The sequence below is a fragment of the Purpureocillium lilacinum genome, assembly GCF_023168085.1.
Source record: "Purpureocillium lilacinum CBS 284.36 DNA, scaffold_5, whole genome shotgun sequence".
Lineage (NCBI taxonomy): Eukaryota > Fungi > Ascomycota > Sordariomycetes > Hypocreales > Ophiocordycipitaceae > Purpureocillium > Purpureocillium lilacinum.
In genome coordinates this window covers 1341936-1359678 of record NW_027072115.1, presented here as the reverse complement: position 1 = coordinate 1359678, position 17743 = coordinate 1341936, and the positions used below count along the sequence as shown (strand labels likewise).

The window sequence follows — 17743 nt, the reverse complement described above, 5'->3', positions numbered from 1 at the left end:
GAGAAACCGTTTTCTTGCTTGTTGCCTGCAAGTAAGTAGGACAGTATTGTGCGGGACCTTGGATACGGCCTTAAGGAACGACGGCAGCCCCGCCCGGATGCAATGCGCCTCATCTTCTTTCTATACCCGCATAGGAACAAGTCCAAGTAGAACCGAGAAGTTGTGAGCCCGTCGTCAACTTAACAGCCGCTACCCGTCTCGACGGACGACCATGCCAAGACAAGCGTCAGCGACGGGTAGTCGAGGGGCCGCCTCTTCACGGATTCGGATTCGGATTCAGCCAAGGCGTCGGATTCCCTCAACCGCTTGGACTTCCTCCTGGTTCGAGTTGAGCCTCTCCAACGTATGCCGCGTATGGGCGTCTGCGGTGCTCGGAAAGAAGCGCCCATGTTGCAGCCACAATGCCTCTCCCGCTCCGTCCTCTATCTCACCCTTGAGCATCTCGTTGGCCATAGAGGATGCGTGGTACGCGGTGCCACCCCTGACAGGGGAGCCAGATGCCGGGTGGTAATTCTCGTCATGGTCTGTGGCTTTGTCGTGGATGACGGCCTGGCGGTCGAGTTGGGCATTGTCCGTTTCTGTTGAAAGGCGTGTAAAGGGTAACTGCCGCGGCGGGGGCAGTGGCGGTGGGACGAAGTTTACCTCGGTGAGACCCGGGATATACATGGCGGTCCTGGGTGCGGTGCCGTGACCTTGGCCAGTTAAGAAGTCATTCCAGGTATTGAAGGATGGGGGAGTTTCAAGGGACTGGGAGAAGGGACGCAGAGTCGAGTCACTTAGACGCGAGTCATCAGCGAAGCCGTGCGGGCGCAGCGTTGACGATGAGCTCTCGCGGGTGAGCGGCGCCCTAGGGTTGATAGGGCGGGTCATCTCTAGCAGGGATCTGAGCTGTGCGTTGGCCTCGTCGAGCGAGCGGTCAAGATCGCCAAAGTTGACCCTAAGCCCCTCGCCGAAGGACGTATCTGGTGAAAAGATCATCCTGTCGGCCCAGGATGAGTTGGCGGGCCCCTCGTAATCCTCACGAGATCCTCGCGCGGGCGCCGGCATAGGCACCCATTCGAGCTCCTCCCGGATGGATGAGAGGGTCACCTCATCATCTTTCAGGAGTGTTGAGCAGTCTGCCACGGACAATCCCGATACAATCGCGAGGCGCCGTGCAAGGGCCTCAATTTCATGCAAGTCCCGGGCTGTCAGTAGGATCCGTGAACTTCCCACTCCATCCCCGCTGCTAGCTTTGCACATCTGGAACGTTGTGTCAATAACTGACACGCGCCTGTACTGGCTGATGTCGTCGTCCGCCGTTTGAAGCTGGGGTTTCTGTGGTCCGGTCACCTCGGGGGGGATGATCGAAGGCCCGGGTGACGGCAGCCAGGTGGGTTGCTCTGCGTCCAAAAATTCGTACTTTTGTATTTCCTGGACTCTCTGGTAGGACAATCCGCATCTCTTGCTAGAATGAATTGGTGAGAACCCGACTTGAATCCCTCAGCCGGTAGTATTTACCATTGAGTTTCGGTATCTGTATAGCCACGGTTGCTGAACGAACAAGAAGGGCATCTTGTCGACGGTGTTGTACGTCGTCGAAATATCATGCTCATAAAAAGCACTTGGTTGGGCTATTGGATAGTGAGCATATTGTCTAAGCAATGGCCGCTGACTCCCTACCTTGAAAAGCGAGAGCCACGGCATGGAGAGATCGAGGGCTTGCCCCGTATCCCTGTCTTCGAGCGACCATTCATTCCGTTCTATCTTGCCAGTTCCGAGATCCCCAAACCTTTCTTTGAGAATATGGGTGAATAACTGCAAATAATTAGTGCTTTGTAAGACCAGCAAGGTACTGGAGAGGTGGTACTTCTTTCGACGTTACTGTTTCCAAGTAGAATGGCAATGGTATCCCGCGCGCGTCAATGACCGTCACTCGATGAAACGACGGCTGATCTCTGAGCTCGTCGCTTGCCAGACGTATGACATGTGTGGTCTGACTAGCTCTCTCGAGAGTTACAACGACGTGGTGGTCGCGTACCGTTACTCGAACTGCAGCATCAGCTGTGACCATATCAGTCGAAGAGCCGGCGCACCTCGCGGGCTGCGGCGCATCATCTCGGTATAACCAGAGATTCAAGAGGCCCTTCATAGCAGAGGCTGCCGCAGCCGCCGCAAAATCTTGCCACCTTTTGTGCTTATGGCAGTCGGCGTAGTCGCATACACCTTTGACAACAACGCTGGGCATCTCGTCCCACACGCCAGCGCCCTCCATCTCGAATGCAACAATGCCATCGCGGGCAGCAATGCTATCTCGATCCTCGCCAGATTTCATGACTGTGTCGCCAGACGCGACCAGCCCAACATGTATGGCAGGGTCTCCCGAGCTATGTGCGTTTGCCCGTCGCTCAGTTGTACTTGCGCGAAACCGTTCTCTGGGGACCAAAAACGACTCGTCGCAACCCAAATCTTCGCATGATGATGCTATTGCCTTCGCACAGACTGATCCGAATTGCCCGTGATTCTCGTGGCATATGCATTGCGGGTAACCCCTGTGCTTGTGTCGGTAGTCCGCGTCGAAGAGTTTGTCCTCAACCACTCCGGGGTAGGCATAGGTATTTCCGATCGTTTGTCTCTTGGCGTTAGCCTGAAGCTCTTGTAGGTATTCGGCGGTCTTTGTCCGAAGCCGGCCTCTGCCACGACGAGTCTCGAGGAGCGCCAACATGTTGCGGACATCTTTACTTGGCATGCCGAGTGTGTCGCCAACCGCCTCCTTCCGAGCAAAGTGGCCAGGATACTGCCGTCCAAAGTCGTACTGGATGATTGTTTTGCTGATGACCACATCGCCAAGGACAATCTCCTCCCCGTCTCGCGGGAAAGGGACGCCGCCACAAATGCCCACGAGAAATACCACACGGAGGCCGGTGTAGCTCAAACACATGCTTGCGGCTGCGCCAGCTGCCGTCGCCTTGCCCATCCGGTAGAGAAGGACCAAGACTACATTGTGCTTTCCGATGCGACCGTTCGTGTATGTGTTGCGGTCTCCGGTTGCTCTCCCATAGACCTCGACGTGATCGTCCCAGAACTCGTCAAACAGGAGGCACACGGCATCGTATTCGAGTGGCAAGGCACATATGATGGCGATTTCGAATTCTTGGCGACAAGCCGGTCGCCGATGATCAGGGCTCCCGCTGGCGCGTTGGAAAGGCAAGCTCCCCGTCGCATGCTGCGAATACGTTGAAGGGAAGGGAGTCCGGGTTTGGTGTCGCTGTGCCACGACTTCTTCGCCGTCGGCCGGGGATGAGCCTCGCTTGCGCTTGCCTAGGCGGTGGCCAAGTGGGCGGTCGTACGGCGACCCATCCATCCTTGAGGCTTTGGCATTGCCGAACAGTCAGCCCTGGAGTTCTGACGTCGGTATCATTCGCAAAGTGCAGGTCAAGACGGAATGCGCTTGCGCCTTCCGGCCCCCAAAGACTGGTTCAGCACCTTGCAGTCGTGGCTGGCAACCCCGCTCACTGCGCTCAGCATGGTCAGCCGGACCCCCTGGCCGAAAGAGCGACGCATCTGAGCCCTGGACGGCGCGGCTGCGAGTCTTGGCCAAGGTGGATGACCTCGCAGACTGTGGTGTGAGCGTCGCGCGGGGACATACAATTGCACCCACTTGTGGAAGACGACAAATGACTAGCAATCGGCTCCAACAATGAATGCCAAACACCTCGGTGTTGGCAGTCGTGAAAGGGTTTGGGCCGTCAAGGGCCTGCCTGTCTCGTTGACGCTCCATGCCACGAACGATGTATGTGCTCATGCAGGCGCACCTTCCAGGTAGGCGGGCAGGCCATCTGTGTCGGCAAGAGCAATCAGGGCTATTTGTGCAAAATAGACGGCACCGATCAATAGAGCGACGAAGGCATAGAAGACCGAGGTCTGCTTTCTTACATCACGATAGGGCAGCACCAGGGTTCAGACAAGATGCCTGCCGTAACTCATGTACCAGGCCACATGTGATTTGTTTGGAGCAAATGTCTCCCTTGCCTACCTCTCCGCCAGGGCAGCTCGTGCAAGTCGATTTGTCTCCTTTGAGGAGATGCTCTTGTCAATGCCGGTCGTTGCGGGCTTGTGCGCCAACGAGAGCTCGAGCCGTCTCGGCCGGCAATGCGATAACCAGAGGCGGAAAATCGGCGTGGTCTCCAAAATAGACTTTCATACCTCCAAGAATGGCGCACCAAGCCACAGCAGGGTGGAATCGAGAGAATGACGTTCGCGTCGCCCAGACTCCGCTCCGCTTGTGCTGCGTGAGACGACAGCAAAACGCATTACATAAGCGCCGAAGCCACACAGGCCACGGCCCCATTGGCCCGTGCACGACCAGCCTCACATGACCCGAGCGCTCGTCGCTCGCAGCTCGGCTCCGCCGCAACAAACCAGAGGCAGGCAAGCAGGCGGATCCTTGAAGCCGCCATCTTCTCATCACCACCAGCTACCTCTCACATTTGCACCTCCACCCGACCTCCCTACCACGACGCGCCCACCCACCACGCAAAGCATCTCTTCAGCATCGGAATACCGGGCGATCAGTGTCATTCGTTTACCATCGTCGACAGCGACAACCGAATCGACCGTCCCGCCGCGTCGCGTTGCCCCGAGACGCCCTCGACTTCCCGTCCGCTTCCCTTGGGGCCCTGCGACGCTCTCCGCCTCTCTGCCCTTCGCCCCGAGCCCGAGCCGTCGTGCGCTCAATCGCGCGCCCTCAAAGCCAGAGGAGGCAGCGCGTCGGCCGCGACCCGCCGCTTGCCCGGCTTGCATGGGCATCTCGCGCGCGCCTTGCCTGCGTGCTATGGTGCGGACGAGCCTCGTGGTCGAGCACCATTAGGCCCAGCTTCCGAGACGCCTGCACAAGCTGCGTCCATGCCGACCCAAGTGCCACTGCTACTCGAGCGCACTTCTTCACCCTCGCGCCTGTCGCTTGTTGGGGTCGTTGGCCGTTGGTCGACCCGCGTTGGGGGCACGCGCGCGCCGACTCTCCCCTTGGAGTAGATGCCCGGCGTCGTCAACATGGAGCCTGCCGGCCAAAATGGCATGCGCACCGACCATGACAGGGACCTCGTCATCAACGGAGTCAACGGTGCCAGCGCGGCCGGCCATGAGCAAGTTGCGCCGGACAAGGGCAAGGCTCCTGCGACCGCCAGCCACCATGATGCTGTCAACGGCGGCGACAGCGTTGGCGCGGCCGCGCCGTCTGGCGATCAGCTCTCAAGGATGAATGACCTCCCCGACGAGATAGTCCACATCACCCAGGGCTTCGTTCCGCTGTCGCTTCTTCTCACCCGGCTAGCTCAGGTGTCGCACAACTCCCTCCAAGAGAAGGTCGCAGAGCTGGCCAAGATGCCGATACCAGGCGCAGCCGTCAACGGAAACGCCACGTACAATTCGAGCGGCCCGGACGACAACTCCAACGAGAATCTGCGCAAAAAGGCGAGCCTTGCGAGCTTCGCGCAGGACATGCACGGGAAGTGGCTCAAGGCCCTCGTCATCGCAGAATGGAGTAGGAAAGCGGGTGCCGTCAGCAAGCTGATAGACCTCAAGTTCCACATTGATCAGCAGAGGATCCTATACGATGCCACCCTGGATAACGTCGTCAACCTCAAGCGAGACTTGACCTTTGCGCGGATGCCCAGCCCAGACCTCAAGACAGCCTTGCAGGTTCTGTCCACCGGCTCCGCGCCGTGGATACCCGATGTGAGTCTACCCGTGCTGACCATTCACGCTGCGATGCTGACACTTTGAAGCTTGGCTACCTGGACCCGCCACCCATGACCCCGACGGAAGAGTTTAAGTGGTTCAACGATCTCAACACCCTCCTTTCCCTACGACTGAACCTTGAAGACTATGACAAAATCCCTTATGCATTCCGAAACTACGAAATCGGCTCAGGGCGTGTAACGTTCAAAGTCGACGGCGAATTCGAGGTTGACCTCACCATTGCGGATGAAGACTTTGACAAGCAATTCTGGTTCATTGACTTCAGATATGCGTTCACACCTTCGGCGTCATCGCTGTCTGACTCGCTGCGCTCATATCTCGAAGGCTGCGTCAACGATGCCCTGAGCAAGGACGGCCTGGTGGGCTGCTACAACTTCCTGCATGAGTTTGTCCTCACGTGCAAGATCAACGAACTGAAGCGGCAAGCCCTATTGCTCAGTAGGGGCTCCTGGACTGGAACTTTGGCCGTCGAGCCGCTCAACCGATCTCTGGCCATCCAATACTGGACGCCTCGCACTGCCATTACTGGCACCAAGAGCTGGGTTTTGATCGCCATCAACAGCGGGCGCCAAGCGGACGGCAAGCCCGACCCCAAATCGTCGAGTTTCCTCTCTGCCAAGTGGTACCGCGACAGCAAGGAAGTCAAGGATGTCGAGATCGATCTGAATCTACAGCATCTGTCGGCCGAGTCCCTTCTTTCAAACATTGTTGGCCGCCACATCCAGTCCATCTTGACGAACACCCACGACAAGCTGTTGTCTGCAGCGCGCTATAAGAACCGGCAGGCCAGCATGGTCCTGGACGTCTCAACGAGTGATCCAGCGGCGTCGTACCTGGCCACTCAGATTGGAGAAAACAACAGGGCTTGTCTGCTCGTAGAACCAACGACTGGCGCATTTGCCGTCAAGCCTCACTCCAAGTTCACGGTCCAGTACGAGCATCAGCTGAACACTGGCAAGAACCCAGCAGAGGATGGCGTGGCCTGCCTCGAAAACGCCCGGTGCGCAATCATGGAGGACGACATTAGCAGAAGAGGGAGCTCCATGGGCTGGTTCACGCGCAAGGCCCCTCTCACGATCGAGGAGATCAAATCGGCGACCAAGCTGCGCGAGTGGACCCGGGCCATTTGGCTGCAAAAAGATGGCTGGGGAGCGAGCTGGTTCGTGGGGGTGTTCCTTGGCCTGGGCGGCGATGAGTGGTGGCTCTTAGAAGCGTCAGCAATGCCCGTTTCGACCCTTGAGCATGGCTTGCATGCTAACGAATCTCTCAGAAACCGGGACGAGACGAACCGGCCCGTCAAATTCAAGGCCAAGCTGGCTCTCGACAAGGGCTACCCAGACCGTGGGGAGGAGTTCTGGAACAACTTGGCCCTGTTCGCGACTGGCATCATGACACAGTCAATCGATATGCGAGAGCTGCTCCGGCACAGGATTAAGAACAAGTCGAGCGCTGGCGCCGAGGTGTCGCTTCCGCACCAAGTCAGGATTCCTTGCGTCAAAATCTCGCTTTCGGCCCTGTTCCCCGCCATGGTATCAGACACGTATCAGGCCAGGTCAAGAAGCAACTCTTCTGGCAGTGACTCCGGCGTAAAGGATGCGGCACTGTCTCATCTTATGCAGAAATACGCAGGCGCCGCACTGGAGTCGAAGCAGGCGTGGGCCGAGGACATGGTTACAATCAACTTCAAAGGCATCCAGTCCATGCGCCGGCCCGGGGAAGAGACGAAAGAGGGCGACACGCCAACGGGCGTGCTCGTGTGCGAGTCTGAAGCAGTCATCAGAGTACGGAGACCGTCGCAACTCGCGGCTCTTCGGAACCTAATGAACCGCGACGTATCATACAACGTCCCTCGGGGCGAGTTCTCGCTACGCCTTCGGCGTCCCGTAGGGGGACCTCTCCTTGATACTCTCAAGACCCGGATCAAGTCCATCGATCGCTTCATCAATTTCTTCGAAGCACTCGAGAAGGCAAGCGGGGTAATCACTCGGGAGGCGATCACTCTCAAGTTTGTGGCCTTCAGTTACAGCGAACTCCCCTCCACACCACCAGCGAGCGGCGAGGACGGGCAGGACGACGCTCCCACGACGCCGCCTCGACGATGGCGTGTGGGACTGGACCTCTCCAAGGATGATATCGACATCAGGATAGAGGACGGAAACCCCCACCTTCGGGTCGTCGATCTTATGCGCAAGCTGGTCAACACCGATGGTGGCATCGGCGCCCTGATGGCGTGGCTGCCCGCCTCGCTCCCAGCTCTCAGGGCAATCGACGACATGCAGTCCCAGTGGGACAGCCTGACCGCGGAGAAACGCGGTCGTGTCGAAGTCTCGATGAAGTCGATTGCGTGGATGAGCATCGCGTACACGTTACCGTCGCCCGATTCGGGCGGCAAGGATGCCCAGAAGCGCGTCACGCTCGAAGTGCGCCTGAAACCGAAGCAAGGGGAGGCCTGGTGGCACGTCTGGCGATCCGACCCTGGGACCAAGGCGTCGCCAGAAGATGAGTTCACGAAGGCGCTGAAACCTGTATGGGCGTCGCGCGGCCAGGGCTGGCTCGGCCTCACGACGGGCGCCGCGGGTAAGCCCTCCGGCGGTGTCGTCGGGATGCTCAGCGCCGTGGACGAAGCTATTAGGGGTGCCGCGCAACAAGTCGCCGCGGCGACGACGGCCGATGGCGCCAAGATCAAGAAGGAAGGCGGGCAGCAGCAGGAAGTCGTGATTCTCGACTAGAGCGCCTCTACGAAGCGACCCCGGGGGGCGAAAACATTGCAGAGGGCGGCGGGCGTCGAAAACAAAAACGGGGGGTTCAACCGGCGACACGGTGTTTTTGGGGGAAGAGACAAATGGGGGCCGGGGGCGGCGCATCTGGGACGGCGGGAAAGGGTCCTAGGTTCCACCCACAGCGGCGTGTACAAGCGATTTGGTTGCACGTGTATGTCTAGGATAATGATGATACCAGAGCAGAAAGAAATACAGGGCCGCCCCGGACGAGGCGCAGACCTTTGTACGAAGTATTATGTTTTTATTATGAGATCTACTATTCGTAAGGCATCATATTTCTATTCGCAAGGCAACCCCACCGTCTACCCTATAGGGCTAGATTTTTGCCCAATCCCGTACCGCCTAGCCCGCCACACCTATTTTTAGTGCGCAAGCCTAGCGCCGCGAGGAAGGCTACTAAATATAGCCCCGGCGCTATAACTATAGATTGAGACCTTTTAATACTACGGTAAAGATTACTAATTTAATGCCTTTTATATTACCGTAGCGTTAAGGATAGATCTTAGCCTCTTACTTAATAATAAGGAGCCTCTTAGCGAGGGGATCTCTCCCTCCTTAGCTATTATTATAGCCGCCGCTATGGATAACGATAACTTTAGCGATCCGATTCCCTTATTACTGCCGTTTACTAATTTCGATACCTTTAACGAGCTCTTCGGCTTCCTTTAAGACTAGTACCTTAATAACGGTACCTCTATCGTTAGGTCTTTTTCCGGTATGAGGTATAAAGTTAATAGAGTCGTATAACTAACCTAGATTCGTTTTGCCTATAATCGAGGCCTTAAGCGTACCTCTAAGAGTACTAGGCTACGAAAGGCATTAACGTAAAAGATCGACTGCTTTATTATTATTACGGTCTCGGCGATTAAGTCCTCTAGCTAGAAGTAGAGGTATAAGATCGTTTAAGGCTAGTATAATTATAGTAAATCTCTCGATCTATTAGCTTATAGCCTTTATCGCTACTATATATCTCTCTAATAGTAAAAGGAATAAGATCTCGCCTTTAAGTATACTATATGAGTACGAGAAATAGCGAACCTCGTCTATAATACTGACCTAGACTACTCTTTCTTTCGAAAGAGAGATATCTATAACGATAGGTAGGCGATTAAATAAGAGCGCCTCGACGGTTTAATACTTACTTAAGCCTTTATTAAGGAGCTCGAGGCCGGTAAGATTCTCGTTAGTAAGCTCTTTAATAATGAAGACTACCTTAAGTGTATTTTCTAGACCTATCCTTAATATTACGAGATATAGAAGAAGTTCCTAGAAGTCTTTAGCTTAGATAATATATATAAGATTAACCGCTTTAAAATACCGTTCTTTTAGGCTATAGGCATTATAGATTAAAAGAGCTTAGTAAACTTTGCCTTTAGCCTCGTTAAGGGCGAAAAAGAGTATTATTTTTAGTAGCTTATAGACTAGCTAGATAACTTACGAAAGAGCCTCGAGATTAAGGCGCTTAAGGTCGTTATTATAGATAAAGAGTAGGCTCTTCGTATAGCTATCGCGAAGACCTTCCCTAATGTATAGTTATAGCTTTACGTTTACTACCTCTTAGCTAACGCCTATACGAAAATTAACTCGCGCTAGAAGGACCTAAAAAGTCGTAACGATAACTTTATAGCCTTAAGAGATAACGATAATTACGATAACGATAGCATTAACTTATTTAATAACGTACTTAAAGAGCCCTTAAAGCCCGAGCTCGACCTTAATATTACTAGCCGTAAATAAGTATAATAAGAAGTAAAAGAGGGCATTTCGAGCCTAGATACCGAAGACTATAACTATAAGGGCATATTTAAGGTATTTTAAGCTATCGTCTATACCCTTAATTACGATACCTTTAAAGATATATAAAAGTCTCTCGTTAAGACCTTTAGCTATAGGTAAGGGTATATCCTATAATATATATAAGAGGAATATATACCTTAGCGAAAGTAATAAGTAAAGTATTATATTAACCGCTATTATAACTTTAGCTAAAAAGTTAATAGTTTAGTTAAGATTACTTATATAAACGTTAAGTTATATCTTATAATAGGTACGAGCGACTTTCTTTACTTCTATAAGGCCTTCTTAGCGATACTTAAGAATAAAGCTAGGTCCTATAAGTAGATAGCTATTAAGTAGCTATATCGCTAATAGCGTTATTTATAATAAGCGTAGCTAAGTAAGTTAAATTAATAGGTTATATATTAAGTAGTTAACCTCTTTATTAAGTAATATCGCTTTACCCTCGTTATAATACCTAATTAAATAGAGCCCTAACTATTAAAGCCTTATATAAGTAACTTTAAGTATTAATATGGCTTACCTTATAGTTATACGATCTTTAAATGCCTTATAGAAGGTTAGCCGCTATATTATAGTTAAATTACTGCCTATTAGTAGCTTAAAAAGCTATTAATTCGTCTCTCCGTTATATTATTACTTTCTTTACCTTTTACCTTACTTTTAGGCCTACTCGCTAACTATTACTAGAACCTTTAAGATAGCTACCTTAATATCTATAACTTAACTATTATTATTAATACCTACGGCTAGCTGCGCCTCGATGCTATTAATAAGAAGCTTAAGGTCCCTTAATACCTTAGAGTTACCGAAGACGATACTACCGACGATATTAAGGGTTAGCCCCTAGGGTCTAAGCCTAGGCTCGGCCCGGGCTGCCCGCTAAGTTATATAGCGCTATAAGGTAGAAAGGGGCGCCGCGCGAGGAAAGGGGGCACTATAGGCATAAAGGCAGCTAGCCTATATAACCTTATTTTACTTCCTTATAATATATTTAATATTAATAAGCTAATTAGCTCTTATTTATTAAAGCTAGCCTTATTATAATATATACTATTAACTAATAAAATAATATAAAAGAACGATAGATAAGATCTTATTAAATAGACTAGCCCTTTAGCTAGCGCCTATAGCCTAATAAGTAGAAATAGCTTAATAAGCTATAATAGGGCAATAAGCGATAGTAAAGTAATAACTCGCTACCCTAAATATAGAATAGATATACTTCTTTAATATGCTTAATGCGATTATACTTAATAACTATATAAAAAAAGCCTTATTAAGGACCCTAAAGGGTCTAGCTATAGCTATAATTAAGGGGACTATAACCTTAACTCTAGCCGCTATACTAGCTATAATAAATAAAGTAAAACCGAAAAAAAGGAAGCTATTTATATAGCTAAAGTAAGATAGCTAAATAGACTCTTTTTACTTATACCTAAAGTAACTATAGTTTAAATACGTAACTAATAGAGTAAAAAACCTAAATAGGCTAGATACTATAATCTAGTTTAAAATCTTATATACCTTTTTAGAGTCTAAGATATAGAGCGTAAAGGTATTTTAGAGAGAGAGGGGGATTAATAATAAGAGAGACCTTAAGGACTTCTTTTCGTACCTTAAATAGATCTTCGGGAATATATAAAAGAAGGAGAAAGTATAAGATAGGCTATAGACCTTTATATAAAGGGATAAGTAAAGGTTCGGGGACTTTATCCTAGACTTCGAGAGTACCTTTATAACTATAAGTAGCTCCTCTTAGGATAACGCTATAAAGTATACTTAACTATAGAACTCTTTCTCCCCTATACTTAAAGAGTAGCTTATTATAGTTACGTTAAAACTTAACTTTTATAGCTTTATTTAATAGCTATATATTATTATAGCTAACTTTAAAGCGATTAATTAATTTAAGGAACTTAAAAAGAAATAACGCTAGCGCTTAGCTAATTAATAGGCCGCTTTCTATAAAGTAGAAAAAGTAAGGCTTAAGGGCGAAAGAAAGGCCCTATAAGTAATACTTATTATAGACTATAAAAAGGATACCCTTATAACCTCTACTTATATTATAAGCTACGGCCCTAGGCCTAAAAAGATAGGGACTTAAGGGAATACTCCCTTAAATATAAGTAAATAAGCTAAATAAGTATTTAATAAAGAGAGAAATAAGTAGCGTAAGTAAAGACGCTACCTATACTATAAGGGGAGTAAATATTTAATTCGTAACTATCTTTATACCCTTATTTATTAGCTAAAGAAGAATAAAGTAATCTTAATAAACCGCGCGAAATTTAAACTAGAACTTAAAGATAACTATAATATAGAGAGCGGAACTAAAAGTATAAAGTTTACTTAAGGAAATATATCGCCTTAAAGTAAAGTTATGCTTTAAGGCTATAAGAGGTATTAATATAGAAAGAGAGGCTATAAGAGTACTTTAAGATAGATTTATTATTAGTTTTAGTCTCGATTAATAAAGGTCTCTTATTAACTATACTTATAGATAAAGGGTATTAATATTATATAATAATAAATAAGGAGGTCGCTTAAGACCTTAAATTATTACTAAAAAGGATCTACCCCTATAAAGTAAAGGGGGTCTTTAACGTTATAATAAGAGCGGTAATTAAGGGTTTAATATAGTTAACTATAAAGATTAATAAAACCCTTTAATTAATATATACCTATATAATACTTAAGCTTAAATTCCCCTTAATTTTAAGGAAACCTTAATTTTAATATATAAAGTTATATTTAATCTTATATAAAAGGAAGCTTTAATATAGCCCCTTATAGATATAGGTATAATATATATATAGCCTATACTTAAGAAATAGCCTTATAAAGGATATTAAGAGTATATAATATATTATCGCTATAACTTTTATAGGCTATATAAAAAGGATCTATAAGAGAGAGGGCTATAGCGTAATTAAGGCTACGATCTTCGCTATTAGCTTAAGAGATATCGAGAGAGCCCTATCCTTAAAGTAATTTAAGTCTAAATAAGAGCTCTTATATATAATCTTCTTATATTTTTATAACTTATTTCCGCTCTTTATAAAGTAAGAAATAAATAAGCTTAACTTATATAAATTTAATATTAATTATTAAATCCCCTTTAAGAAAGGGCTTAATAAATAAAACCCGCCTATACCTTATAAAGTACTATATAGAATATTATAAAAGGAGCTCTTAATATTATAGAAGATACTTAATGACCTTTTAGATAAAGGGTTTATTTAAGTAAGTAACTTAAAAGTAATAGCGCTAATCTTATTTATATAAAAACTAAAAGGTAGGCTCTATTTCTATTATAACTATAGAGCCCTTAATATAATTATAAAGGTAGATTATTATTTAATCTTATTTATTAATAATACTTTTTATAACTTAATAAAGGCTTATTAATTTATTAAGCTAGATATAATATAAGCATTCTATAAAGTATAGATCGCGCTTAAAGAGGAATAGAAAATAGCGTTTTATATTAAGTATAGGCTCTTCGAATAGATAGTTATATTATTTAGTTTAAGCGGCGCCTTTATTACCTTTTAACGCTATATTAATAGTATCCTATAAGAGTTCCTTAATGACTTTTACTTTACTTATATAAATAATATATTAATCTATATAAATAGGTTACTTAAAGAGTATTATATAAAGGTATAGTAAGTCTTAAAGCGACTCTAAAAATATAGCCTTTACTTAGACCTAAATAAATATAAATTTAGGGTTAAGACTATAAAATATCTTAAGTTTATTATTTATATAAGGTATAATATTAAAGTAGACCTTATTAAAATAAAGGCAATAATTAAATAGCTTACTTTAATAATATAGAAAGAGATATAAAGCTTCTTAAGGTTTATTAATTACTATTAGATATTTATACTTAATTTCTTAAAGATAGTTACCCCCTTAATATCCTTAATAGGAAAGGGGGCTTTATTTATATAAAAGTAGGAATATTAATCTACCTTTTAAGTACTTAAGTAATTACTTATTTAAGCGTTAATCTTAAGCTAATAAGATCTAGACTTACTTACCTTTTTAAAAGTAGATTATAGCGGCGCTATACTTAACGGTATATTTATATAAGAAGTTAATAAAGAGAAGAAATTAATCGCTTTTTACTTATAAAAGCTCTTATTTATAGAGCGGAATTACTTTATCTATAATAAAGAGATATTAATAATAGTCTATTATTTAAAGTAATAAGATATAGAGCTTTATAGTTATATAAGCTTTACGATCTTTATAGACTATAAGAACCTTAAATACTTTATAATATAGTAGTAATTATTAGAGTAGTAAATATATTAAATAAAGCTACTCTTATGTTTTAACTTCTCTTTAATCTATAAGTTAAGGAGGCTAATAGTAATCTTTAATATATTATTAAGAAAGGATTAAGACTAAGAGATAAAGGAAGACTAAGAGGCTTAAGATTTATAGCTCCTCTTAAAGGGCGCCTTTTATATTTATATATAAAGGATATAGTTAGAAGTAAGTAGCTTAAAAGGTATATTAATAAACCCTAAGCTTTACTCTTTATAAAAGTAAGAAATTTAATAAGATATTATTTATTAAAGTATATATCGTTTAGTAAAGAATAATATTTATATATTAGACTTAAAGCTTAAGCTAAAGGTATAAATAGCGAAATATAATATAGACGCTAAGGGCTATCTCTTCTTTCGAGACTACTTTTAGGTACTTAAAGCCCCCTTTACTTTAAAGGCTAAGGTAAGGGCTGCTTTTATAAAAGTAGAAAGACTTAATAAGCTATAAAGGAAGCTTATTTAATAGGCCTATAACTTACTTATAATTAAGTATTTAAGTAAAGAGGGTATTATAACTTTAATAGCGAAAGAGTTCTATTAGCCCCTCTTATAATAATATATTAAGAGGTTCTTCTATAATTATAATATTTATAGCTATATTAAGATTTAGCGGGAATATAAAAAGGGGCTATTTAAGCCTTTATTTATACTAAAGTAATTCTACCGCTAAATATAAATAGATTTTATTATAGACCTCCTTTTAGCGTATAAAAGTTACTTCCTTTAGGTTATAAGAGATAGGCTAAATAAAGAAATAGTCCTTAAGCCTATATTATCTATAAGTATAGAGGCTTATATAAAATACTTCTTATAATATTATATTTATTTCTATAAATAGCTAGCGGTAATAATAAATAATAAAGGCTTTAACTAAATAAATAAGTTTTAATAATACTTATATATATTAATTAATATAAAGTAATAACTTAATATAGTATATTACCCTTAAATAGATAAAGGTATAAAGAGAGTTAACTAAGAGGTATAAATATACTTTAAGGTATATATTAACTATAATTAAGATAATTAAGACTAATAGCTCTTTATAGCCTAACTTACGTTAAATTTAAAGACCTTTACCTTTATTAAAATATCCCCTTTTTTCGCCTTATATAGTTTCTACCTATAGTTAATATTACTAGCCCCCGCCCTTTTATAAATAAGGGATAGCGATAAAATAACCTTAAAGTAAAGAATAAAGGTATTTATCGTAAGGATTAAATAGGTTATAGACCTTTATAAATCTTTTATAGCTATAGCTATATAAAAATAAGAGCGGCGCGCTAACTATATATATAGGCCTATAGATAAGTATAAAGTTAGGGATAGAGTCTAGCTAGACTTATAGAACTACCTTTTAGCGAGACTTAAGAAAAAGCTTAATTAGCTTTACTTAAAATATATTATAAGTAAGGTCTTAAGTCTATATATAATAAAGCTATTTAGGCTATTTATAAATATTTATAACCGGTTTTATATAGACTAGCTCTACTAAGCCTTAAAGGACCTTATTTTAAGTTAATAGACTATTAATTAATAACCTACTTTTATAGAGATAGGAGAAAAGGAATACTATTTAGTTAAATAAGTCTTAAGTATATAAAAGTATAAATAAAGGTAAAGGAGGAAGTTATAAGCCTTTATTAAGTAATAAGGTTATCTCGAACTTATATAAAAGCCGCTTAAAGAGGTATAATATATTATAGCTTTTAAGCTCTTTTAATAATAAGTAGTTTAGCTATATACCTCTATAAGGGTTATAATAGTTATAGCGAAATATAGGTATATATAGAGGTTTTACTAAAAAACGTAATTATTTATTCTTTTAGCCCCCCCCTTTAATATAAAAAAGGGCCGTTCTTAAAAAAGTACTTATTTTATTATCTCTTTATCTTTATCTTTATCTTTTTCTTCTTTTTCCTTTTCCTTTACTTTATAAAAAGCGATAGCCTTTTTTATTACTATAAGGTAGGTAATAAAGTCTTAGATTTAAATAGTAAGGTCGATAATAATATTAATAGTTATAGTAAAGGGGGTAAAGGTAATAAGAGAGGTAAGAGGGGCATTATTAAAGGTAACTATAATAATATTCTTATTTTAGGGTTAATACTTATATATATAGCGATATAAAGGGTTAAAGTTACTTACTTAAGTATAAAGCCTACTCTCTTTAAGGTTAAGAGATACTACTTTACTGTATAGGTAATATTTAATACTTTCTTTACTTTTTTTTCTACTTTATCGATAGTAATAACCTCTTTTTCGTTAATAACGATAAAGAGGGTAATAATAACGATAATAATAACCTTTTAAGTATATTATATAATACCTATAGCTTATACTATCGCTTAATATATATAGTTAACGATATAATAGCTATAATAGCTATTAATTGCCTACTTTATATAGCTTATATAAATAAGCCCTATATATATATAATATATATATAGCTAAGAGTAAAGCTCCTTTATAGGGTTATCTTTCTTAGGCTACTTTTATATATTATATTAAAAGGGCCTATATATATAAAGGAGGTATTAACTTAAAGGAGGGGACTTATAGATAAAGTCGATAATAGCGATAGTAAGTAAGAATAGCGCTTACCTTAAGGGGCTATATTAATAAGAGCGGTAATAAAGAGGGGGCGGTAATAACGAGGGGTAGCGGCTAGGGGGGTAAGCGAGAGGGATTTAAGTATAGGTAAGCGCGAGCCTAGCGAAAGAGAGAGAGAGGTAGTAAGGGTAAGTAAGCTTAAGGGTATATATAAAGGCGTAAGAGAGCTAAAGGAGGTATAGGAGGGTATAAGAGAGCCTAAAGGTAAGTAAGAGCTTAAAGGGGTAGGGGAGCTAATAGGGTATAGCGATAATAACGTAAATAATATAAGAGGTATTTAAGTCTTAAGTTAGTAATTATTATTATAGCCCTATAATATAAGGTAAGGCGAAAGTAAGGGATATACTTTATTACTATTATTATTATTATTATTATTATTATTATTATTATTATTATTATTATTATTATTATTATTATTATTATTATTATTATTATTATTATTATTATTATTATTATTATTATTATTAT

General features: G+C 43.3%; 2 protein-coding genes across 2 annotated transcripts; one reads left to right on the top strand and one right to left on the bottom strand.

Moving 5' to 3' along the window:
- Window positions 1-276: 276 nt before the first annotated feature.
- PLICBS_007003 (uncharacterized protein) lies at window positions 277-2314 on the bottom strand (the record flags this gene model as incomplete). The annotated part of the gene is made up of 3 exons (XM_065601100.1): window positions 277-1097; window positions 2021-2031; window positions 2076-2314. The coding sequence occupies 3 exons, from the start codon at window positions 2312-2314 to the stop codon at window positions 277-279; spliced, it is 1071 nt and encodes a 356-aa protein (XP_065457172.1).
- A 2717-nt stretch (window positions 2315-5031) lies between these two features.
- PLICBS_007002 (mediator complex subunit) lies at window positions 5032-8468 on the top strand (the record flags this gene model as incomplete). Its single annotated transcript, XM_018320393.2, has 3 exons — window positions 5032-5715; window positions 5766-6952; window positions 7010-8468. 3 exons carry the CDS (start codon window positions 5032-5034, stop codon window positions 8466-8468), a joined length of 3330 nt encoding a protein of 1109 aa, XP_018180290.2.
- Between the last annotated feature and the right edge of the window lie 9275 nt (window positions 8469-17743).